Source organism: Vombatus ursinus, unplaced genomic scaffold, assembly GCF_900497805.2.
Source record: "Vombatus ursinus unplaced genomic scaffold, bare-nosed wombat genome assembly UNPS02014799.1, whole genome shotgun sequence".
NCBI lineage: Eukaryota > Metazoa > Chordata > Mammalia > Diprotodontia > Vombatidae > Vombatus > Vombatus ursinus.
This window is the reverse complement of record NW_020954577.1, coordinates 995422-1020401: the sequence shown is the minus strand read 5'-3', so window position 1 is coordinate 1020401 and position 24980 is coordinate 995422. Positions and strand designations below refer to the sequence as shown.

Here is a 24980-nt window from a genome sequence, read left to right as displayed (position 1 = left end):
GCAGCGGGAGGACCACACGCAGGGGTGTATGCGTGTGAAACACTGGTCAGCCATCAGTATGTTGTGCTGTGAATAGCCTGTTAGTTCTTCAAGGCCCCTCATACTCTGCAGATTTGGCCACAACCATCATCTCCCTGGTTAGAATCGTCTCTAGATTTTAGAAAACGGCAGCTCCCACCCCCACACTTTGACCCCTTTCTTCGTCCCTTGGCTGCCCGGGCCCAGCACTGGCCGGTTCTCCCGCCCTCTGTTTCCACAGAGGTCTGCTTCTCGGGTCCATTTTCATAACCAGACCTCCCTGCTTCCCTCTCTGGGGGTCGTCCTCTCCTGTGGCGGATTCCTTTGCGACCACCCTTCCCAGACCTTGTTGGGAGCTTAGGAAACCCCAAAGTGCCTCGTTTTGGAATCTTAGGTTCTGTTTATGAGAAAAGGAGGCCTGGTCTTGGGATTGTGGGACCTCCCTCATTCTACCCGGGCTTTCATTCAGTCAGTGTATTGGGACCTATTATTCACCAACCAGTCAAGCAATAAACATTTATTAAGTGCCTGCTGTGTGCTGGCTCTGGGCCAAGGCGTAACACTGGAGGCTGAGGATACAAAGTCCGTGTCTGACCTTTTGTTTACGTTCTGTTAGGGGAAACAGCGTGTGTGCACAAGCGAGAATCCACAAAATAAATGCGGGGTACTTCCTCTTTTGGTGGGAGGAGGCATTAACAAGCAGGGCATCCGGAATAATGATAGCCAGTATTTCTATAATGCTTCAAAACTTTAAAATAAATAATATATAATAGAAATATGTTATAAATAATAAATACTAGAAATATATTATAGATAATATAAATAAAACTTTAAAACTTGCTAAGTATATACAGATATTGTGTTTGATCCTCATAAGAGACAGCTGTGGGAGGTACAGTTATTGTCTCCGTTTTAAAGGTGGCAAACTGAAATTAAGTGACTTGCCCACCATCACCAGCTAGTAATGTCTGAAGCTGGATGTGAACTCGGGTCTCCCCGACTCCAGGCCTAGTTCCCTGCCCACTGTACTGCCCGGCTGCCTTCAGGATTTGGTGTTTGAGGTGAGCTTTAAAGGAAGCTGAGGGATTGGAGGCCCTGGGAAGGAAGGAGGACATTGTCGTCAGTTTAGAGATGGGGATAATTTGTGCAGAGGTATGTTGATGGGACGCTATGTCCTCTGGGAACTTTGAACATTGTCTGGCAGAAATGAAATAGATTAATACATGTGGATACACATGATTCACCCAGTAAAGATAAAGCGGTTCAGTGGGGAGGGAAGGCCTCCTGTAGGAGATGGTGCTTGAGTCAGCTTTGGAGGAGGCTGGTGGTCTTGGAGGTGCAGGCAAGCCGGAGGTTGAGTGTTTTGGGTGTGGTGGCCCCACCCTGACTCCTGGAGGCAAAGCTCTTTTACCTGGCCTAGTTGGGAACCTTTCTCAATGGGGTGTTGAGACCCCTGCCCCCTACCCCTCTCCCCATCTGAGAAACAAACCTGGCAAATTCAAACCTTGACTCAATGAAGGCTTTATAGCGTATTTTGTGTTTGACTGAGTGGAAGGAATGAAAGGGGTATGTGTGTGTGTAGTGTAGGTGAGGTGGGTTGAGGTGTGCACATGTGTGCAGTCAGTTAAAAGAAATGCATCATGAAAAAGCCCGAGAAGCCCAGCTGCTCACAGAGGTACGTGGTAGCACAGGGCGCGTGCTAACGGGCCTCCCTCTGCACCTGTCTGCCCTGGTACCCACACGGCATCATGTGTGGCTGCTCCCCTCCGTGGGCTACTTACAAAGCTCTGCCTCTCTTTCCTGACCACCATCAACTCCACAAGGCTCAGAGGGATCATTAGTGGGATTTGTTTCACGAACCCTGGAGTCTGAGGCTTACTGACAAAAGGGTGGGATCTCCCCTCTCCCCTGAAATGCTACCAAGACGGAGCCTTGGGAAGGAAAGCATCACTGTGGGGAGATCAATGCTTCTGGGAGATGGGTTATTGATTATCCTCGAGTCATGTCGGCTGCTCGTGATTAGAACGGGCTTTTCACCGCGTGGACAGCTTCTCTCAGGAGCGGGATACAAAAGTTTTTTCCTGTAAAACAGGAAACGTTTATGCCGCAGTTAACTTTAATTCTCTGTGGTTGGAATGGGCACAGAATTGCCCTGGCCAAATTGGATGTTTTCCTGCCCTGTGTTTCTGATGGAGATAATCTGGGTGGGTTCTTGTCTACGAGGGCGAGTAGGAGGGAGGAGAAGTGCTGGCCAGAAATGACCATCTCCAGGGTGGCGATAACAGACTTCGCCTTGGAAATCACCTGGAGTCTGATGCACAAGGAGACAGAATTTCTGGACATGACTAATGCAGGCTTTTTTTCCCCAGTGGGTGGAGGAAGGTGGGAGGGAGAGAAAATAGATTTTTTTTCATTGGGGAAAAGGAAGTAAAGCCTTAAAAAGAAATCACCTGAGGATGGTCAGGTGGGCAGAGGTTGCCTGTAGATACACTTAGGATGTGTCCTCCCAGGCTGGTAAAAACCTTTTGTTCTTCATGCATGTTGGGGGGTGGGGAGGTCGTGCCAACAGACCATAAGCCAAGGGCGTCAACCGCCCACAGACCCAGAGACACTCGTCTCCCGTTTGGCCGAGCAGTCTGAGAGCGTAGGGAATGGAGATCCCGAAGGGATGTTAGAAGTCTGTGAATAATCCAAGCTTCTCATTTTAGAGATAAGAAAAACTGTCTCTGAGAGATTGAGTGACTTGCCCAAGGTCACATAGCCAGAAAGCAACTGAAGCTGAATTGGAACTCAGGTCTTCCTGACTCCAGGCTTAGTGTTTTCACCTCTACACCGCCAGCCGCCTCAGTCAGTCCTCACCCTTTCCTTCTCCCTCCCCCTCCTCCGCTGGTACCGCATTAGGCACAGAACGGCCATTTTTGGAGCCTCATCGTCTTGTCTCCTCCTTCCTCGGGAGGAAAATAGACAAGTAAGGAGTTATCTCTGCCCCTGAGGATGGGCAGTCTGTTACGAGAGAGAAGACTTGGCACCGTGATGAGTGTGTGGAGTCAGGCTTGAGCAGCGTGCCCTGGGGGCCTCGGCAGAGACCCCCATTGCTGCCTCCCATTATCGGCAATCCAAGCTTTTGTTGGTGAGGTGCGTGTGTGTGTGCGCGCGTGCCCATGTGTAGGGCAGGGTGTGGAATGTGACCGCTCCAAACCCTCAAAGAAGTGAGTCATTCTCTCCTTAAAGTCATCCCTCAGATGCCCTCTCTGTCTGTCCCTGGGCAGGACCTTGAGTCCCTCCAGCTCGTGGGAGGGATGACCACTGGACCTCGGGCTTTGTGAGCTCAGCCTTTGGGACCTTAGGGTCCCCTCCACACCACACTTAGGCATTGCAGAAGCACATTAGTGGAAGAGTGAGGTTAAGTGCATTCAAAATAAAAGATGTAATGCTTTATAAAAAGTCTATGCCTTTCAGAGTGGCCAGCATTCTGCTCCCCACCTCATCTCCCCTTCCTCCCTTTTTCCAGCTTCCTGTTCTGTATTGTCTCCCCCCATTGGGGTGTAGCCCCTTAAGGCCAGGGACTCTTGGCTTAGCACTGGGCTTCATCAGTGCTTGTTGACTTGCCTTGGTTCCTCATTCCATCTCTTCCATGACTGTGGCTTTAATCTGTCCTGGGATGGATGGACACCCTTCTAGACCCATTAGCATTCTCTGAGGCTCATTTGGGGTCCCCTTTTATTGTTAGGACTCTCTTCCCTTCTCTGATCTCTTTATGTGATGTATTCTCCCTAAGTTCCTTGGGCTCTAGGGGCTGTTTTCCTCTTGATCCTGGAATTTAGAGCCCAGCTCAGTGCCCTAGATCACAGTCAGCACTAAATAAATGCTTGGTGCATTGAGTTGACTCTGTTTGTGAACCCGATGAGGATTGCTGGAGGACTAATGATGAAACGCATCTCCCTCTTTCAGTAGAGAAGTAGGGTGGCTGTGGGTGCAGAGTGTGGTATACACTTCTTGGGTATGTCTGCATCTGTTGGTTTGGCTTGAATGCTTTTCTTCTTTTTATAAAGAGAGTTTCGTGGCAGGGGGATGTTATGGAGAAATAGTCTGTAAAGAAAACATTAGTGAAACATTTGAAAAATGGCTGGTGACATAGAGGAGGGGTTTCAGAAAATTGTATTTTGTCCCAAAGAGAGCTGAGCATGAGACCCCTGGAAAAGCAGCCCAGGTGTGATGGGAGCTGGGCGCAGGCCGGTTCTTCATTTAGAAAGACTCTTTGCCCAGAATCTCTACTCTTCATTCCTTCCAGCCTTCATCATGGTGGATGGTGTGACTCTGCTCACTCCAGCTCTCATCCTGTTGAGGTTTCGCAGGTGCTTGGTAAATTGTTGAGCACAGGAATGCTGGGGGTCTTATTGTCCCTTGGGCTTTTTCATCTTCAGTTGGCCTGTTCACGTACAGGGAATATAATTAAAGAAAACAAAATAAAACCATTTGTGGCCATTTTTTCTGTGTTGGGTAATCAGTCATCAGTGTTTTCCGATGCTCATTGATGAGGCCTCTGGGTGCTCTGCTCTCAGAAGAACAGCCGTGTCTTTCTAGCTAGGAAATTCTAACTTGGGTAATGATACCATTTCTTTTTCTTTTTTAAGTTTGAGGGCAACTTGGGGTAGAGTTTTGGGCCAAGGGATAAGTTAAAAGGATGATTATCAGGGGTTCTTCTGATGAACTCTGAATGCACCTGGGAATAGACTTCTTTTTTACTCTATTTCTGTTTTATGTTTTCTTTTGTAACAAGGCTGATATGGAAATATGCTTTACATGACTTCATATGTATAATCAATGTAAAATGGCTTGCCTTGTCAAGGAAGGGAGTGAAGTAGGAGGGAGAGAATTTGGAACTCAGAATTTTAAAAAATGATTGTTAATTTTTTACATGTGATTGGGAAATATTAATAAAATAAAAACAATTTAAAAAATAAAGAACGACCACAGACACTTGACACTTATTAGCTATGTGACTCTGGGCAAGTCACTTATCCCCCGATTACCTTGCTGGAAAAAAAAAGTAAAGAAAAAAGAAATCAGGGGTTCTTAACTTTTTATGTCATGGACCCCATTGGCAGTCTGGTGATGCTTTTTCTCAGAATAATGTGTTTTTTTTTTTTTAAAAGGCAGTTGGGGTTAAGTGACTTGCCCAGGGTCACATAGCTAGTAAGTGTCAAGTGCTTGATCTGAGGCCAGATTTGAACTCAGGTCCTCCTGACTTCAGAGCCGGTACTCTTATCTACTGTGCCACCTAGCTGCCCCTCAGAATAATGTTTTAAAAATGCATAAAATATATAGAGATATAAAGGAAAGCAAACATAATAACGTGTGTGTGCGAAATAAAGTAAAATGTCAACATTTAAATAACTGCTTAAATTTTGGAGATGTTAATAATAGGAGTGAACTCAGAGGTCCAGTTTTTTTTTTTTAATCCTATTTCCGTCTTGGTTTTTGCTTTGAGATGAGATGGTAAGCTGACGAGGTCAAGGAAGAGTGATTCTTCATATTGTACCAAGACAATCCCCTAGTACGTTCGTCTGAAAATGACCCATTTATGTTGAAATGTTAAGTACTAGTAAACCGTAAATTCTAAGTGGTTGTTTAAAATACTAAATGTTTTATTTAAAAAAAGTTTATCTGAGAATCTTTCCCTATTCTTCTGGATTTTTGTTGTATTACTTTAGAGTGAAATGAAGGCTGACGTATGGTTCCATGGCATGGGGGGTGAGTGCTTTGCTCAAATCCTCGGCTTGCTGAGCTGGGAGGCCTCAGAGGCCCGGGATGGGGAGGGGGTCCACGGACCTGCTGAAGGTCACATAGGGTAGAGGGGGGGATTGGAGCCCAGATCCTCTCATTCCAAATCTGGCAGCCTTTCTGTTACCTGGAATTGCCTAGTGTGACCCAGGATGTCCCATTCTGTGTATACATACAGTCCCCTTATGGTACCGGGGAAGGGGGCTGGATTTGGACTCTAAGGACCTGGGTTCAAATCGTGGGTCTGCCACTTGCTGCCTGTGGCATCTTGGGCACTTCTTTTCCTGTTTCCGAGGCACCATTTCTGCAGCTGTAAAATGAGGGGTTGGATGAAACGAGCTCTGAAGTCTTTCTGGCGTTCAGTCTGTTGTCCTCCTTGTCAGAGGTCTTCAGGCAGAGGTTGGATGGCACTTGTCCCGAGTGGCCTAGATGGGGTTCTTCCTTGGTTCCTCCTCCTCCTCTGAGGGCCCTTCTGCCTCTGGACGTTTTGGCGTCATGGCGTCTGCACGCTTAGAAATGGTGCATTGATCTCCTTGGAAAACAGAAGATGGGCAGAGTATGGAAATTTTGTCCTGCATGGGTAGGTTTAAAAAACCAAGCAAACCGTACAACTCGGCTGATCTTAGCTACTGCATTTGAAGTGCATCGTTAAAGACATTTCTTGGGAGGATTCAAGAAAATGGAGCAAAAAAATTTAATGTGGTTTCAGTTTTGTTTTATAATCAGTTTGCTGAATTTTCGACTTGGAAGTCTCAGTCATTTAGTGTCCCTGAAGCCTTTTCTAGAGTGGAAGTGGCCATTCATAGAAGTTAAATGCCTGTAAGCATTTATTAAGTACTTGCTATGTATTGAACCCTCCTTTTTAAAACAATAATCTTTATTAATGCCTTTTGTTTTTACGTTGTAGTCATTTATGGGTCCTCCATCCATCCATCCAGTGAGCCCTCCCTTGTAACCCAATAAAACAGTTAAATTAAACTAGTTGATGCAGTGTGATAGTTTGTGACTGTGTGTGCCATTTGGCACCAGCAGGCTCCCACCTCTTTTCTGGGAGGAGGGAGGTACATTTCCTCATCTCTCCTCTAGCATCAAAATTGGTTTCTTTTCATTTGCATAATTGAAATCATTATTTATGTTCTGATTTTGTTTATGTCAGTTGGCATCAAGGTGACTTTTAAAGTTCTCTCATCCTTTACTCCAGGACAAAACCATTTTCTGTTATTTTTTTATCCATTTGCCCCTGTTTTTTCAGCCCTTCACCTCCCAGCTGCACCCCAGATTTCTACCCTGCCCTAGCCCTTCTTCCCAACCCCTCACTCCAGTCCTGGAATCCACCCATTGGCTGTGTCTTCTGTCCTTTTGTCCTCTCCCTCTGATTGAATGGCTCATCCTGGAGCTTCCATGGAAGGGGGAGTACCCGGGCCTTCCACGTCTCCCCTTCTTCTACCAGGCTCTCATGTTGGATGCCCTGGTCTCTCCAAACTCATCCCTTCCCACCTTTCACCATCCATTAGAATGGGAGCTCCCTGGGGGCAGGGACTGTCTTTCCTTCTACTTGTATTCCTAGCACTTCCATGTATTTTAAGCACTTAATCAGTGCATGTTGACTAATGGATGCAGACTTGATTTGCTGTTCTTTGCCACCCCTGTTATGAAATCCTGGGTAGAGGTGGGGCCTTTCTTTCTGCTTTTGACTTTCTGGGAAGTATGTCCTCCAGGTTAAAGGGGAAAGACTGTCCTTGCACTGAGCCCTCTGTTGGAGCCATCTTCTCCCTCCTCCCTTCTATCCTTCTTCCAAGCCCACTAAGTCTTGAGAAGCATTTCTCACCCTCTTGTCAATGGGACCAGTCCATCAGTCAGTGATCAGCTCAGTTTGTACCTTGATATTTTATTTCAAAAGATTGTTTGAAAGCACTTTGAAGACCTTAAATGCTCTGTAAATATGAGCTGTCATCATCATCATTTTTATCATGGTGGTTGTTTGTAAATCATAGAATCTAATGCATTTCCTTTGCCCAGCAGAAAACTCGCCACAACCCGAATGGGCTCCTGCAAACTTGTTTGCCAAACGGTATCTCATTTAATTTGTATGAGCAGAGAGCAATATTTTAAGGAGCCTTGTGGTGAGATTTTCTGTAAAACAGGTCTGCTTGTAATTACAGTGTGAAGATGCGCCGCTTCTACTCCTGGCCTTAGCTCCAGTGACCTGGTTCTTGGTGTCCCCAGCCGCTGACCCTTCTTCTCTCTTTAATTGCCACTTTTCCCGTCATTATTTTCCTTGTCTGGGAGAGCCAATCACTGAAGTAAGGAGACACAAAAGCACATTTTGTGCTTGGGATCCTGATAACCTGGCAGTCACCTGAAAACAAGCAGTCTGAGGTTGGATTTGAACTCAGGAAGATGAATCTTCCTGACCCTAGGTCTGACGCTTTATTCGTTGTACCACCTGGCTGTGTGCATTCCTTTTGAATACGAACCCAGATTTTTTGTTAGTTTGTTTGTTTTTGGCAAGGCAATTGGGGTTAAGTGACTTGCCCAGGGTCACACAGCTAGTATGTATCATGTGTCTGAGGCTGGATTTGAACTCAGGTCCTCCTGACTCCAGGGCTGGTGCTCTATCCATTGCTCCACCTAGATGCCCCCTAACCCAGATTTTAAAACAAAATCTAGGCAGCGTGAAGGGAAGAGGAGGTATATGCTTCTCTTTGGTGGGAGTTTTAACAGCATCTGTCTTCTCCTGGACTTGAATGTGGTCCACACCTGGCGGTCTGCTTTCATCCTGAGAGTGAGAAGAGATGGACGCTGAGTTTGCCTTGGATTTCTCCCTCCATGATTGCTTCTTTGTGATGTCGCCCATGTGATCCCCATTGCTAAAGGGATCCTGTGTGGATTTTAGATGGCTTCCTGTAAGCCTTGTGCTGCCAGACTTATAGCTTGTCACAGGTCTTACTACCGCAGACTGGAGATAGTGGCTGGTGGCAGTTTTCACTCTGGGTACTGGAAGTTGACCTTTTGTCCATCCCGCAGTTCGCAAGTGATGCTGAAGCCCTAAATTTTGGATTTAGCTCTAGCAGAGCACCATGTGGGGCATGGAGGCAGTCAGTGTTTCTCCTTGCCCATTGATGGCTTTACCGTGGCTGAAGATCTCTCCCATTTGCTCTGTCTGTGTTTTGTACAGACCTAGTGACTGACGTATCATCAGCCCTGTTAGGCTGTGACCCTGTGAGGGCAAGGGCTGGGTTGAGAACTCAACATGGAACCTGGCATGCAGTAAGCTCATTTATGGTGTCAAGGAGGTTTTTTAACTAAATATGTTTCAAGTGAATTTAAGTTTGTTTTAAAAAACTTGATGGTCTAATGTGGATCATGGCGGTGCGTGGTGTTTGGACCCGAATCCAATCTGCAGTCCTTGATGGAGTGCATGTTGGGTACAGTGTGCTGGGTATAGAAAGGCAGTTCCTGCCCTCCAAGAGCTTACAATTCATTGGCGGGAATACATTATGTAAGCAGGTATGGATGTATGTGATAGTTTGTGGTAGGTTGCTAACAACTACAGTAGAGATGAACAGCTCCTGGCAAGAATGTGTGTTTATGCTGATAAAACCAAGGCTCTCAAATTCTTTAGGGCTTGGTATGGAATCACTTTAGAATAGTCAGCTCTTGAGGTAAGTGCTATTATTAGCTCCATTTTACAGATGAGGAAACTGAGGCAGACAGCAACTAAGTGACTTGCCCAGGACAAATGTTGGAAGCTGAATTTGAGCTTGGTCTTCCTTTCTCTTGGGCCAGTGCTCTGAGCCACCTCGCTGAAAGATTAAGTAGTTTTCCCAAGGAACGGCAGGTGGAAGTGGCCAAGCAGTGTGTTTATTAACATTTTATTAATTATTTACCTACTATTCCCTGGCTGCATCTGACTGCAGCTTCCTCTGTTCAACCCCCTTGTCGGCCGTGTCTCTACCCAGAGGCAGGAGAAGGCGTATACACTCAGCATCATCCTTTGAAGTCATCTTGGTGCTGCATTGATGGGTGTTCTGGTTGAGGCTGCTTTCTTGTGCGGTGTTGTGGCCATGGTATACATTTTGCTCCTGGTTCTGCCGGTTTCTCTCTGCATCAGTTCATTAATCTTCCCAAGTTTAACCGAGTTCTTTAAATGCATTTCTTAACAGTGCAATGAGGCTGTATTGTATTCATGTGTTATATAAGATATTGATCTAAGCTTAATTTCTGTCGGCCTTCAAAACAGTTTAGTTTTTTGTTGTTGTTGAGTCATTTCAGTCATGTACTGACTCTTTGTGACCCCATTTGGGTTTTTCTTGGCAAAGATACTGGAGTGGTTTGCCATTTCTTTCTCCAGCTCATTTTAGAGATGAGGAAATTGAGGCATACAGAGTGAGGTGACTTGCCCAAGGTCACACAGCTACTCAGTGTCTGTGGCTAGATTTGAACTCGGGTCTTCTCCCCCTCTCCCCCACCCCGGGTACCTTATCTGCTGCATCACCTAGCTGCCCTGTTAGAACTGTACAAAAAACATGGAGAAGGCTGCCTTGGGAAAAGTAATTGGAGGCGTTTAAGCAAAGACTGGCGGTCCACTTCTAAAGTGTTGCAGAGGGGACTCTGGTCAGGGTTGGACTGGAGCAGATGACTCTCTGGTTTGACTCTCTGGTGGTCCTCTCACCCAGCACTTTAGTGGCAGAGGCAAGACATAGTCTGAGGGGTCATAGTTCAGCACCCTGTCCCTGTGGACAGCTCCAAATTGTTAGGGAGTTTTGCCTGACCTTCTACATGAATACTCACGGTAAATGTTTGCTGAATTGTGTCGGAGCTAAAGTTGAGCAGCCTGCCTGCCCTCTGGGGAGCTGAGAAGCCTTGGGGTCACCTTCCATCTAGTCTGTATTTCTCATGCGTTCTCCAATTTTTGTTTTCAACCCGCATTAGCATGTCTGCTATTTGAGGGCCCGTACTACTTTTGCTTTTTCTTTGTCTTCTAGCATATAGGTCAGGGCCTGGCGGTTCGGTTCAATTTCAGTAAACATTTATTGGGTGCCTCATACGTGCCAGGCACTGTGCTAAGCACTGGGAATATGAATAAGAAAAAGACAGCCCCTGCTCTCAAGGAGCTTACTATTTAATGGGGAAGACAGCACACAAATGGAGGCTGGAAAAGGTGTGAGGGAACATGGGGGGGTACTTGGCATGGGGCACCTAGTTCTGTGGAGCTGAAACCAAGCAGAGCTGCAGATGGACAGTCACTGAGCTGGACACCCACTTTCTGCCCTCTAAGGGAAGCTTTGGGAGGAGTTCAGTGCTTTATATCCTCAAGCCCCCCAACCAAAGGGAAGGAGAGGCTGAGGGAGGTGGCATCCAAGGCCTGAGTTAGTGGTGTGGGGGTGAGATTAGAAGTGATCAGTTTATTCTGAAAGGGGTTAATCACACAGCAAGTCCTTAAAAATACTCCTTGGTGGTCAGTAATAGCTAGTATCTCTATATGCATTAGGGTTCTTAAAAAAAAAAAACCTTTTAAAATGTTATCTTATTTGATTTTCACAACAGCCCTGGGAGGTAGGTGCTGTTATTATCCCCATTTTATAGATGAGGGAACTTAGGCAGACAGAGGTTAAGTGACTTGCCCAGGGTCACACTGCTAGTCAGTGTCTGAAACAGGATTTGAACTCTGAACTTCCTGATTGAAAATGCAGGGCTCTATCCACTTCAACAACTAGCTGCCCAGATGTTAATTCATATGTAGGCTGGTTCACTCACTTTGAGTTGTTAAAGAGATTAGAGTAGCTCCCACTCATCATCTCCCTCCCTGTTCACTCCCACACCCATATATGCTTGTACCCCCACACCAAGTCAAAACACGTCCCTCCAGGTGCTTGGGAGCTGTGTCCTGCCCTCTTGTGCCAGTCTCTTAAAAGATTTCTATTCTACTTATTCTAGAGCCCTCCAAGCTCACGGAGCCGAAGCCTGACTTTGCTCCCCCACGGAACATCTAATTCGTCATCCCCCAGTAGCCAGAGACATCTCACCCCCGCGCCCCCCACGGTGGTCACCGTCACCCACCACAAGTCACCCGCTGCTGCCCGAAGATCAAAGAGTCACTATTCCGCCCAGCTCCATGACGTCCGCGAGGTAGGCCATCCCCTCATGCCATGGTCAGGGCTCCACGTTTGGGGGACTAGCCTCTGGCTGCTTCTGGGAGACCCTCTCCTGTGGATTGATTGGGACACTCAGTCACATATGGATAGAAATCCTGGCCCTTAGGAAAGAAAAACCTTTAATATTGAAATTTGTTTCCTGTCTCATTTTGCGAATGACTTGTGATCAGCCTTAACTTTCATGTCGTGTGTACAGAGCCACGCAGTAAAAACAGGAGGGGGAGGAGAAGGACAATCACTTTGTTCTGGGCCTCAGTTTCCTCTGCTGCAAAATGGGAGGGTTGGAGTATGTGACCACTCAGGCCATCATCTGATGCATGTGCTCACCATGCTTCATGGCCCCTGGCTGAACGGGGATTTTTGTTCATGGACAGGTTAGACCTGGTGGCCTCCAAGGTGTTGACCTCTAGAAGGACAGTCGGTGAAATGACCTCAGCTCATGGTGTGAAGGGAGGGTGGGGGAGGGGGGAGGTAAGAAAAGCAGATCGTGCAGAAACAGCGGCTTATCCAAAACTCCTTTTTGGCTTGTGGGGGGTGGGGCGGTCTTTCTTTCAGTCTGATGTCTGTATTTCAGAATCAGAGAGGATTGGTCCTAGGTACCCATGGCTCATTCTTCAGTCTCTCTCTGCTGTCCTCCCTCCTGCAAGCTTAAACGTACTATTGTTGACCTGGGCCGTGGGCGGGGCTGGGGTTGTAGGTGCCCAGCCCTCTCCAGATGATTGACAACTGATAACTAAAATGGGAATTGTGATTCAATCTAGAAATTGTTTGCATTAATAATATCAATTGGATGTTTGTAGGGAAGGAATGTGAATTCTCTCAGCATTTCTTTCCCTGGCTCCTCCTGGTGATAACTGGTGGCCGACACTCAGGGTGTGTGTATGTGTGCGCACGTGTATGTGGGTGTGTAGGAGTGTGGGAGTGTGTGTATGTGTGCATGTGGTTTACTGTGGCAAGGTTTTGTGGATTCATTTTTTTCATCTATTTTTAAAAAATTTTTTATTAATTTATTTTGATTCATCAATAATCATTTCCATATGCTTTTGAGTTTAATTTTTCTCTCCCTCCCCACCACCCTCCCCAAGATGGTGCACAATCTGGTATAGGCTATACATTTACATTTTGTGGATTCATTTTGGAAGCTGTTACTGCTGTATGTAGACTCTTGCTTTTCGCCTTGTACTCCCAGCACTTCACGCGGTGTTTTGTACATACTAAGTGCCTAATAATTGCTTTTTCATTCATTTGTTTGTTCCTTCATGTCACCTAGAGAGGAGTTATTATTCCCATTTTACAGATGAGGGCACCGATGCAGGAAACTGAAGTGATTTGATCAGACAGTTAGGAAGTGCGGGGAGTCCAACCCCAGCCTCCCGGTTTTCAACACTGTCATTCTTTCCTCTGCATCCCACAGTGTGTAATGCTTTCTACCTTTTGTTCTACTCTTAAACAGATGATAATACTTATTTTCTTTTTGATGATGTAGCCTGGAAAAAATGGAAATATTATAGTGCTCTTCATATCCTTTTTATAATAAATTTCTAAACGAGCCTCTGTGGTCAAAACCACTATTATCAGTGTGTTTTTAAGTCAATCCAATAAGTATTTATTAAGCTTTTGCTGTGTTCTAGGACACAGAGCCCTCCAAATGAAAGTGTTCTACCCTCCAGAAGTTGACCTTCCACTGAGAGAGTGTTATATTTTTACATAGTGCTGTATAAAGAGAAATATGAAAAAAGAAGAAGGGCTAGGGAGAGCTAGCCCTTCATAGCTGGCTTGAAGGATTTGAAAGGCCTTTTTTCTCTCAGGCCCCAGAGGACCCCAGTGGAAGTTACAAAGGCGAATTTTGGTTTGATGGCGGGAAAACCTTTGCAGCCACAAGCGCTGTCCAGCAGTGAAATGGGCTAGTGAGGGGGCTGGCCCCCTTCCCCGGAGGTATCCTGGTAGAGGTCGGATGGCCACGCGTCAGGAGTGTTGTCCACTTTGGACTGGACTAGAGAGCTGTTCAGGTCCCTTCCCGCTCACAGATTTTGTGACTGATTCTGCCCTGTGGCTGTTGCCTCGGAGAGGTGCCCCTTTCAACTGGAGTTCAAAAGCGTGAGCCTGAGGCTTGTAGCAGGATTTGGGAGAGGAAATGAGCCAACTTTCCCATTTCAGTGATTCCTTGTTCCCCTGGCTTAGTATCTGGAATAAAAAACAAGTGCACCAAAGCTTGTGATTCTGCTGGCTCTCGAGCCTCAGGTGTGTCAGGACAATTCATTAGAAGACCTCTCGGCTGGTCTGATTCGGTTTCTGAACTCTTCTCGGGACTTTGCAGCTCATCTCTCCCCCGTATGCATTGGTGGCCCTTCATGTTGAAAAACGTCTTTCAGAATGAAGTAAAATTTTTTTCTTTTGAAATCGCATTCATTTGGCAAAGCGTGCCCAGTGTCTGTAATTCAGTTCAGCTAGCCTTTACTGAGGACTTGCTATGTGCAAGGAGACTGCATGTGTGGAAAGTGAAGGCTGGTTTCCTGTTGGCTTTTGCATCCAGCTGTGCGAAGGCTCTCGCTCTTGATCCTAAGCAGTTTCTCTGTGGACTTGAGATCAGCAGCTGGGTCAGAATCCCAGAACCTTGGAGTAGGAAAGGACCCGGCCGCCATCTAGTCCAAGGATTCTTAATCACATTTGTGCCATGGACCACTTTGGCAATCTGATGGAGGCTCTGAACCTTTTCTCAAAAAAAAAAGTTTTTAAATGAATAAAATAGAGTTGCAAAGAATCCAATGATATGGACATCCAGTTATCAAGATAAGAAAAAGAAAGTTCATGGACCTCAGGTTTAAGCAACCCTGATGTAGCCCAACCCATGCCCAAAATGGATCCTTACTTCAGCATCCCAGGCAAGCGGTCATCTTGCCTCAGTCTTAATTGCATCAAAGTATTCCATTGTATTCATGTGCCACAACTTGTTTGACCTTGTTGTCAAGGTCTTGTTGGATGTTCAGATTGCCTCCATTTTAAAAAACAATTATACTTGGAATGTGGCTCTGAAAATGTTTAGACATCATATCATCTTCATAATTTCTGTAAAAAGATGATTGTGAAACAGTGCACTGTTGCAATGATGAGTGACATCATCTAAATTAGAGCAACATATGCATTTTTGACGTCATTGGAAAGGACAAAACAAAACTTAACTCTGGATAATTATGATGATCAAACTAGCCCAGGAGTGTGTTGGGTTCCTTTCTGGGCCTTCTCTTCTTTATACCGTTTTGCTTGGTGAACTCATCAGCTTCCATTTCACTATCTCTGTAGAAGCTTCACAGATCTGTTTATCCAGCCCTAACCTCTGTCCCAACCTCCAGTCTTGCATCTCCAACTGCCTATTGGATGCCAGATTTCCCATAGACACCTTAAACTCAATATATCTAAAACTTAACTCATTATCTTTCTCCCAAATCCTTACCTTCCCCCTCCTACCTTCTCTGTTACTGTAGAGGGTACCACTATCCTCTCAGTCCCTCAGGCTCCCTACCCAGGCATCATCCTGGACTCCTCACTATCTCTCACTTCCCATATCCAATATGGTGCCAAGGCTTGTAGATTTCACCTCAGCAGCATCTCTGAAAATGCCCCCTTCTCTCTTCTGACATGGCTCCCGTCCTGGTTCAGACCCTCATTGCCTCATGCCTCGACTGTGGCAATAGCTGCTGGTGGGAGGAGGTCCGCTTTCCTTGACTCTCTCCCCACTCTGGTCCATCCTCCATCTGGCCATTATAAGAGTTCTCTCTCCTTCGTACTTCCATCCCCAATGCCGAGCTCTTCCTTATGAGAAATTGAAACAGTGGACGGAGCTCAGCAGCACAGGTCGGGCTTTGTCTTCATGATGCCCACCTCTCTGCCTTAATGAGGCATTTAATGGGGCAAAAGCACTATGCTAGGCCGTGGCAATGCACAAGTGTTTGCTCTCAGGGACCTTACATTCTGTCATGGAAGTTTCTTGTTAGAAACCTGAAAAACATCTCAGAGTCTTCCTTGAGAATTTTCACTGAACCTCTCTCTATGTGTGTGTGTGCCCCTGTCACTAGTGGGAAAAATGCAAAATGAAATCTCCAGGGTATCTGTTGATTACAATGAACGTCGATAAATGAGAATCAGAATTTATTTAGGATATTGACCAGTGTGGCTGGTGCTCATCGACTGAATATTGATTTGTAGGGGGGAGCGAGCAGTGGTTGTGTGGCCTTTTCAATGTATTTTTGATATTATTCTGTAAATTAGTGAAAAAATAGGATTTGCTTTCTAGGAATTCAATTTATGCTGTGCTTTTTGGATTTTTATTGATACCTTTTGCTTTTACATCCTCTAGACGTCCTCCATCTCTCTTTCTGTCTTCCCCATCCTAGAAAACTATTCTTTATAGCAAAGATTTTTTTTTGAAAAGAATAGGAGAAAAGAAAAAAAATGGCCAAAACTGAACAGTACATTGAAAAAAATCCAATCAGTGCCATGTTCCACACCCCTGGACACTGCTCCTCCTTCGCCCTCCCCCTGTGCCAAGGAAGTGGTGCAGGTGGGTGTCTGGGCTCAGCCATGTGCCATTTTCCGATGTTTTGTGGTCATTGTTCTTTCCGTTTACATTCTCGTAGTCATTGTGTACATTGCTTTCTTGGCCCTGCCTTGTATCTGAGCCCTGTGCGCTGCTCTACTTATATTTGTAACACATAGACTTGGCAGGCTTTCCATTATTAAATGTCCAGCAGTCTTTTAAAACGAGGAGCTATTCAATTAGTAGACCCAGCAAGAGGCAATTAAATTAAACCATGTATCCTTTCTTGGATTAGTCAACAAAGCAGTCTGTAAGTAGGAAAGCCCAGACCCGCCCTTTAAATCCAAACATGCTAGTTAGGGGAGTGAATAATGACTGCCAGAGATCTGGCGTCTTTTTTTTTTTTTGCATTTGGTTGAAAGCTTTCTCTGCGTTTCAGGCCTAGCTTGGCTTCAGAAACTCATCAAAGCTTATGCATATGTGACTTCAGATCCTACCTCAAACACTTATTAGCTGTGTGACCCTGGGCACGTCACTTAACCCCTGTCTGCCTTGATTTCTTCATCTGTCAAAGGAGGGGTTTAGTCTAGAATGGCCCCTGAGGTCACTTCCAGTTAAGATCTAGTATGTTTTGGTTCGAAATTCTTCTACCAGAAATGCCCCCTTTGCTAGAGGAATCTCTCATGACCCTGATTTATGTGAGATGACCAGTATAGAACCAGGGGAATATAACAGGGCTTTAAATAGATCTTTTTTCTGTGCTTTGGGGGATGGAGGGCAAGGGGTCTTAGTTTGCCTTTTGGTGTTTTAAACATATGTCTCTATGTGTGCCAGGGGCGGCAGGTAGGTGGTGCAGTGGATAGAGCACTGGGCCTGGAGTCAGGAGGACCTGAGTTTAAATCCTGTTTACTAGCTCTGTGACCCTGGGCAAGTCCCTTTACCCTGTTTGCCTCAGTTTCCTCATCCGTAAAATGAGCTGGAAATTACAAGCCACTCTAGTATCTCTGCCAAGAAAACTCCAGTTGGGGTCATGGAGAGTAAGATACGACTGAAAACGATTGGATACATATCCTGTAGAGGTCATTGGTTGACCTTAAGAGTAGATCACAAAGTGTCAGGCTTGGAAAGGCCTTCAGAAGTCATGTAGGCCAACCTCTTCATTTTACAGATGAGCAAGCTGAAGTCCACAATGGTGAAACAACTTGTCCAAGGTCATAAAGGTAGGAAGCATCAGGTCCGGGATTCACACCCGGGTCCTCAGACTCCAGGTCTGATGCTTCTGCTGCCCCTCAGATTCATCATCCCCGCTGCAGCATGGCCACCTCTGGCTGACGGGCCCCCACTCCTTCTGGAGGCTGCCCTTTCCAGCTTAGGATGGCTCTAAGGGGTAGGGAGTTGTCCTTCCCTTGGGCGTCCATCTGCCTCTTTGGAGCCGCCCACATTGTGCCTAGCTGTGGCCAGGCAGAGGTGGGTGCTTGGCCGGGGGTATTGTAGGGCTAGAGTGAGCAAGGAGGACTCAGATGATGTCCACAGCCAGCGGGGACGAGGAGGAGCAACCCATTCTTCTGGTTAATGCTGTAATTTCTAGAGAACGGGGTGGAAGCACCCCAGTGTCAGGTTTTAGGCACGGCAATCTGTGTGGGCTGAACTTGAGCCTCAGTGTGCCTTTTCTGGGGAGGATTCTGAGGATCCTGCTCAGAAGGTGGTCTTCTGTTGTGGATCATTTCAAAGAGGTAGATGCTCCCACTCTTTGTGTTTCTCTTGTCTTGGACCCAAGGAGAGCTGGGGGTGTGGCTTCATAAGCCTCTTGGCTCTCAGAGAAGGGTGCTAAGTGACAGATTCCTTTATGGCCCAGCCCTGGAAGGTTGTCCCGGCTGTTTGGGGTTCATGGAGGTAATTGATGCGAAGCAATGCCTCTAAATGCTGGCAGCCCCAGTGGTTAATGGACTCGTTGGGAGACCCAAGTGAAGGATTATGCAGTGGGGGGGACCGGGTGGTTCTCCCCTCAGCACTTCAGTCCTTTGAGATCAATAGACTTGGGTTCCTGGTCTTGGAGGTCTTTGTGGGAGGGGCGTCTGCCGGGGTTTTCTTTTCTTTTCTTTTCTTTTCTTTTCTTTTCTTTTCTTTTCTTTAGCAATTCATTTGACTATTTGAAAGCTTTTATGTGCAGGAATCCTTCTTTATGGCCAAGAAGAATTCCTCATCTCAGTTTTAGAAACCTTGGTCTGTGTCCTGTTTTATCTGTTCAGGTATTCATTATCTGTTCACGTAGTCCTCATTCTTCAGCTCCATGGGCTCAATACTGTTCTTAACTTTCCCCCAAAGGTCCGTCCTTCATCGTATTCTGTGCCCTCACACTCATCTGAATCTTCTTGGAGTTTATGATGAAAAGCCTCAGTGTATAGATGGTGCTTTGCTAAAGGCAGAAGCTAACCTGGTTCTTCACACGCCCAGGTTTGGGTAGATGGACTGGATCTTAGGCCCAACTTAGATGGGGAGGGTTGCCCAGAGTGTGATTCCCCCAGCTCTTCTGACACCTCTGGGTCTTGGTAATGGGACAGGAAAAGAGGAGAGAAATCGAGGTTTAGAGTTGAAAAAAAGCCCCTCTCATCTGTGTCCAGATTGGGCCTGGCCATTCCATCACTTGCTACAGGCCGCTTTGGTCTGGCTTTATTCTTCCTCTGTTGACCTCAGTTTCATTATTTGTAAAAAAACAAAACAAAACAAAACAAAACAACAGCTCGGTGACTTCTAAAGACATCTAGTTTAAGATTTCAGAAGGCCATGGACTGAGCCCTAGATTTGTGGTCAGGGGTCTGGGTTCAGATTCCATGTGACCTTGTGTAAGCTCATGTAATGTGAGGAACTCTTGAGAAGTTGGGCTTCTTTGTCCCCCAACTCCCAAATATACACTCGCATGTGCGCATACACACACTCTCACACACTCGCACACACACATACACACACACACACGCACACGCACACGCACACACACACTGTCATGGGAGAACATCAGTGGACAGTGATGTACAACCGAAATTGGCATGAAGTGATTTGCCGCCATGTTCTCTTCCAGCCAGCCCCCTTCAGCAGATGGCGCAGTGTGTAGACCCGGGGTCAGGAAGACCTGAGTCTGTCTCAGACACTTCATTTGTCCTCCCTCTGTTTCCTCATCTGTGAAATGGGGATATTTCTGCCCAATTTCACTATTATTTCTGAGCTCCAGCCCTCATGAGGACTCCATCTTAATGCAGGTCTATGAGGAGGAGGATTTGGCTTTTTACTTGAGGGAAGATACCTTTTATTTTTAGCGTTCCACATCCACGGTGTCTCACCCTCTGCAATGGAGGCTGCGCGAACCCCAGAGCCTGGCATGATGCTGGGCACGCCTACTAAATGATTGTTGATTGACAAAAGGAGGAGACTTCTCGTGAAACAGAATTTGCTTGGATTTTGGGGTGGACGGAGACAGCTCTTGTCCCCATTGTTTTTAGAAAGCTACACTTCCCACCCAACAGTGAGTGGGTGTTGGAAGCCTCTGTGGCCCTTTTCAGGAGGCTTCAGCAGAGCCTTGAAACCAGTCTATGACAGGCAGCTCACTCACGCCTCCTCGCAGGAGGCGGAGGTGAGCTGAGCTGCCTTCTGGCGGAGAAGGGATGGTCTCCTCATGGATTTATTTGCCTGTGAGGACATCCGTCGTGACTGCCATGCTTTCTAATTACCTTGTGAGGTGCTCAAGGCGATTTATGGGCCAGCCTGTGGGCTGTTCCGGGATGTGCTTGAAGCATTTGGACGGACACTGTTGGCTTGGGGGGTGGGCAGAGCTCACAGGGGTGGATGCCATCTCTGGCCAGCCTGGTGGCATGTGGGCATTCACCTGGTGCTGTCCGGTCTTTCTAATCACAGCCTGGCCTCAGTCAGTTTGGAGATATTTCCTTATTGTCTCCTTAGAAGAAGAAACTTTGCTGCTGGCTGTGTGCCCCATGCCAGCGTTGCCTTCCGCGGCTGGACCCCGCTGGCCGCTGCCCATTCTGGCGTCTGATTTGCTGCGGTGGATGGGGGAGCCTTGATTATTTAGGAAGGAGCTGGATTTGTGCTTCTTGGAGATGCTTGTTATGTGGTGAGCAGGCTGCCTTCATCACCTCGGCTGGGAGGTCTGGTTACTAAGGCAACTGGTTACTGGGTTGGATCCAGGAGAAGTGCACTGGAAACCTGACAAGATCTCCAAATGCTTAGAAACATTCCCTGGCGCTCCCTCCCCGCAGTCCCATGCGCAGCTGCCTGGCTGCTGGCCACCTCCACCGCCATCCTCCCTGTCTCTGCGTCTCTCATTTCCCCTGCCTGTCTAAAACCGCTATCTTTCATCTTCTCCTGCCTCGGGTTGCTAATCTTTTAAGAAGTTTTATTAATGTCTTTTGTTTTGTGCCGCAGTAATTTCCTGACGCGCGCATGTGTGTGTGTGTGTGTCCCCGTGCCCGTCCATCTCCCCAGAACCTTATCTAGCAGCGAAGAAAAACAATTAGGTAAAACCGACTGACAGTGACTGCGTCAGGTGACATGAGTGACATCAGCCCCCGTCCCTGTAAGAAGAAATTGTGCTTCAGCCTTTGCTTTCTGAGACCAAGATGGTTCTGAGCTCAGCCCCTTTGGGATTAATCAGTCCACAAGCATTTTGTATGAAACACTGCTACGTACTGGGCATTGTGCATTTATTGGGGGCCTGCTGTGGGTCGGGCATTGTAGAGGCAGAGGATGTGCACCTCAGGGAGCTCGCAGTCTGATGAGACATCATGCAGACAACTGTATACAGACAGGATCTGTACGGTCAGATGAGACGATGTGCAGACAACTGTATACAGACAGGATCTGTATGGTCAGATGAGACATCATGCAGACAACTGTATACAGACAGGATCTGTACGGTCAGATGAGACAATGTGCAGATAACTGTATCCAAATGAGATCTGTATGGTCAGATGAGACAATGTGCAGACAACTGTATACAGACAGGATCTGCATGGTCAGATGAGACAGTGTGCAGACAACTGTATACAGACAGGATCTGTACGGTCAGATGAGACATCATGCAGACAACTGTATACAAATGAGATCTGTATGGTCAGATGAGACAACGTGCAGACAACTGTATACAGACAGGATCTGTACAGTGTAAATGGGAGATAGCCTCCCACTGCAGGGGTGGAAGGGGGAAATGTGGGAAAGGCACCTCACAAATACAAATAGAGGAAAACAGTCCCTGCTTAGCTTTGTTCTGGTGTTACTTCCCAAGTGCCTCCTGTGTGCCAGCTGGGTGCCAGGTGCTGGAGATATACAGAGGCAAAAATAAGACAATCCCTGGCCTCACAGAGCTTCTGTTCTATGGGGGGGGGGAGTATATACAACAGGATCGGGTCACATCTGGCCGCTCAGTTCCCACGTGTGTGAAAAGGGCAGGAGGGGAAGACAAACGTGTCTGAGATGGCCCGATCCTCAGGTTAGTGATGCTGCAGTGCCCGGGTGGTGCTGGGGCCGGGGGCTCTGAGGGCCACATGCTGTTAGGTGTAGAAGTGCGGCTCATCCCTGTGATTGCTCCTTGCTGGCCCTGGCTTTCCTCGTCCTCCCAGGTGTGTCCTCAGAATGTGGCCCTTCTGCAGACCAGGAGCGGCTCTAGAGGGGTGACTTCTCCCTCCGGGAAGGCTTCCTGCGGAGGCTGGCTGTCCAGAAGATCCCTGTTTTGCCAGTTCTGGGAGGGGCTGCCGTGATGGGCGGCGGTGGGTGGCCTGTCCATTGGCCGTGGCTGTAATACCGTTCTAGCCCATGTGGAGAGCTTAAGAAAAGTGGGAGAATCTGAAAGATCTTAGACCTAGCTGGGAAGGACCTTGGAGGCCATCTGTCCCCTTGTCATCATTTTACACAGGAGGAAACTGAGGCACGGGGAGGCTTAAGTGACCGGCCCAGAGTCACATCAGAAGTAAATGGCAGAGCTGAGGTTTCAACCCAAATAAGAGAATGCGTGTAAGGCGCTTGGCACGGTGCCTGGCACATAGGTACCTAATAAATGGTCGTTCCCTTCTCCTTCCCTCCCTGTTCAGCATTCCTGGGAAAGAACCCCAGACTGTGTATATCCTCCCTTAGGGGGTATATATCCTCACTTGCTCTCGGCGGGCTCCCTGTCCTTAGAGTGTGAAGAGTGCAAACCCGGAAGACGACTGTTGCTTCACCGAAGCCTGGGCGGGCAGCGTTCTCGCAGGGAGAGAGGGGGAAAGAACCTCAGAGCCGGCAACACCAAAGGGGTGTTTTTGTTGTGAGAGACTCGTGTGCTTTTGATGCGTCCTTGACCCTTCCCAGGATAACTTTGAAAGATAAACATTTAGCGCCTGCCGTCAGTCTTTACGAGCTGGGGAAGAGCGTGGCGTGGCCGTGAATTTTCATTTAGAAAGGGTTGGTTCTTAAAGACGGTCTAGATGCCAGGGAGAACAGCCCTCCTTTGTTGGGAAGTGACTTAGCTCACACCCATTTTCACACTTTTCAGAGCTGGGCCCGGTGCCTGCCACCGGGCAGTCCTAGGGGGCTGCTCTGGCCTGGCCTAGCCAGGACCAAGGGACTTTGGTTCCCTCTGCCAGCTGTGTGTGTCTCTTGGGGCACTCTCTCTGTCAGTGGCATCACAGAGGGAGGTAGATAGTCCAGAGATGCTTGGAGGATTATCCCTCTGAGAGGTCGCCAGCTCCAGTGGGTTCACAGATGTTTCCCATCTGTCTGGTCCCTCTTCCTTGGCTCCCTACTGGACACATCCCCCTGGATGTCCCCAGAGCATCTCAAAATCACCGAGTCCAAGGCACAACCATAATCTCCAGCAAAATTTGCCAGAGTTTCTGAGGTTAACTTTTTTTAATTAGGAAAGAAATTTTAATTTTAATTTTTTTGGTTTAGCATAAGAGCAGACCTCCTAAGAACAGACTGTTCTAGTGTTAAAAATTGCACATTTATTTTCAAGCAAAGATGTTTTGTCATACAATAAGGTCATGATGGTATTTTTGTAAAAGTATGTTTATGGTTGTGCCCTAAATGGAAGCTAATTGGATTCTTTCCCTCACTCCCTTCTCCCTGAAATGTTACACTGCCTTTGTATCTGAAACAGCTGGTTCAATCACACCAGCCATCTAGGGAATCCTTCACCATATGGCTTTGGTTTCAAGGATAAAGCAAATTCCAGCCAACCCATCTCTCACCTCACAGATCTGTTCTTTGTACCATATGGCATTCAGACACGTAGAGTCACTGTCTGAGGTCGGGACTGGCTAATCTGATTTGAAGGTTGTAAGACTGTTTATGTAGCTTTCATTTAATGGGTGACTTTTTAGTTCTTTGTCAAACTGGGCTCCTCAGTTTGCCAATTGGGATCTTTACCATTCTGAAATTGAGAGTTGACTGCCAGGGGTTATACTAGAAGTAATACTGGGTATTAACTCTAGGAGAGTCCAAGGTGGGTCTTAGGACTGTAGGCACACCAGACATCATCCCAATTCCAGGGAGTAGAGCCTTCTGGGGAAAGACCCACTAATCACAGATTTACCTATTTCTGTTATTTGCTTCCTGATTTTCCAGTACTGATTCATCTTTGCTGAATTTTAGTTTACAGATTACACTTGTAGTCCTGTGTTCTGGGGTTCTGTATATGTGCGTATAGAATATACAACTTGATGCTTGATTTTTGTTATTACTGTTACTTAACATTTTTTGATGATGATTTTTAAAGGTTGCTGTCCTTTCCCCACTGTCATCCCCCAATAAAAGGAGCCCTTTTTCCCCTCTGGTAAATAAAATCTGTGATCCCTTCTCAGAATCACTTTTTTAAATATGCAAAATAAAGTATATAGGATCACAAAGGAGGCCAGTTAGATTGCAACATAGTTCTCAAAATCAGTCAATCAATGATCAATCAAACATTTATTAAGTGACTTCTATGTACCAGGCACTGGATTCTATTAAAAAAGTAAGTTCACAGACCCCAGGTTAAGAATAACTGCCCCCACCAAGTTAGTATTAACAGAAGAAGCCAGCACATGTTCTGAGTGTAACAGCATGTACCACATTCCCTACCAGAAGTCTGCCGTCTTACCACCAAGGAGGGAAAGGGAACATTTCACCCTCGGTGAGGTCTCTGAAATTGAGATTGGTCATTGATTTCTTCCTTGACGCCTTTGAGTGTTGATTTCCTCAAACATTGTAGATCATTTTCCTGGTTCGACTTATTTTCCTCTGCATCATTTATTTCGTACAAATCTTCCAAAGTTTCTCCGATTAAGTGTCTGAGGCCATATCGGAATGCAGGTCCTCTTGACTTCTTTATTAGAGTATAAGCTCCTTAAGGGCATTGTCTTGCTTGTTTTTGTAGCCTCAGTGCTTTAGAACTGGTACAAAAGGTAGGTACTTAATAAATGCTCATTCATTCATGATACCACTGTCATGTAAACCAAAGTGACTAG

General features: G+C 46.7%; 1 protein-coding gene across 1 annotated transcript in view; it reads left to right on the top strand.

Moving 5' to 3' along the window:
* Positions 1 to 24980, top strand: part of LOC114050535 (oxysterol-binding protein-related protein 10-like) — a 256026-nt gene that overhangs the window by 103872 nt on the left and 127174 nt on the right. The window contains exon 5 of the mRNA XM_027872312.1: positions 11743 to 11934. Coding sequence (XP_027728113.1) covers positions 11743 to 11934 — 192 coding nt within the window. The remainder of the gene's footprint in view (positions 1 to 11742; positions 11935 to 24980) is intronic.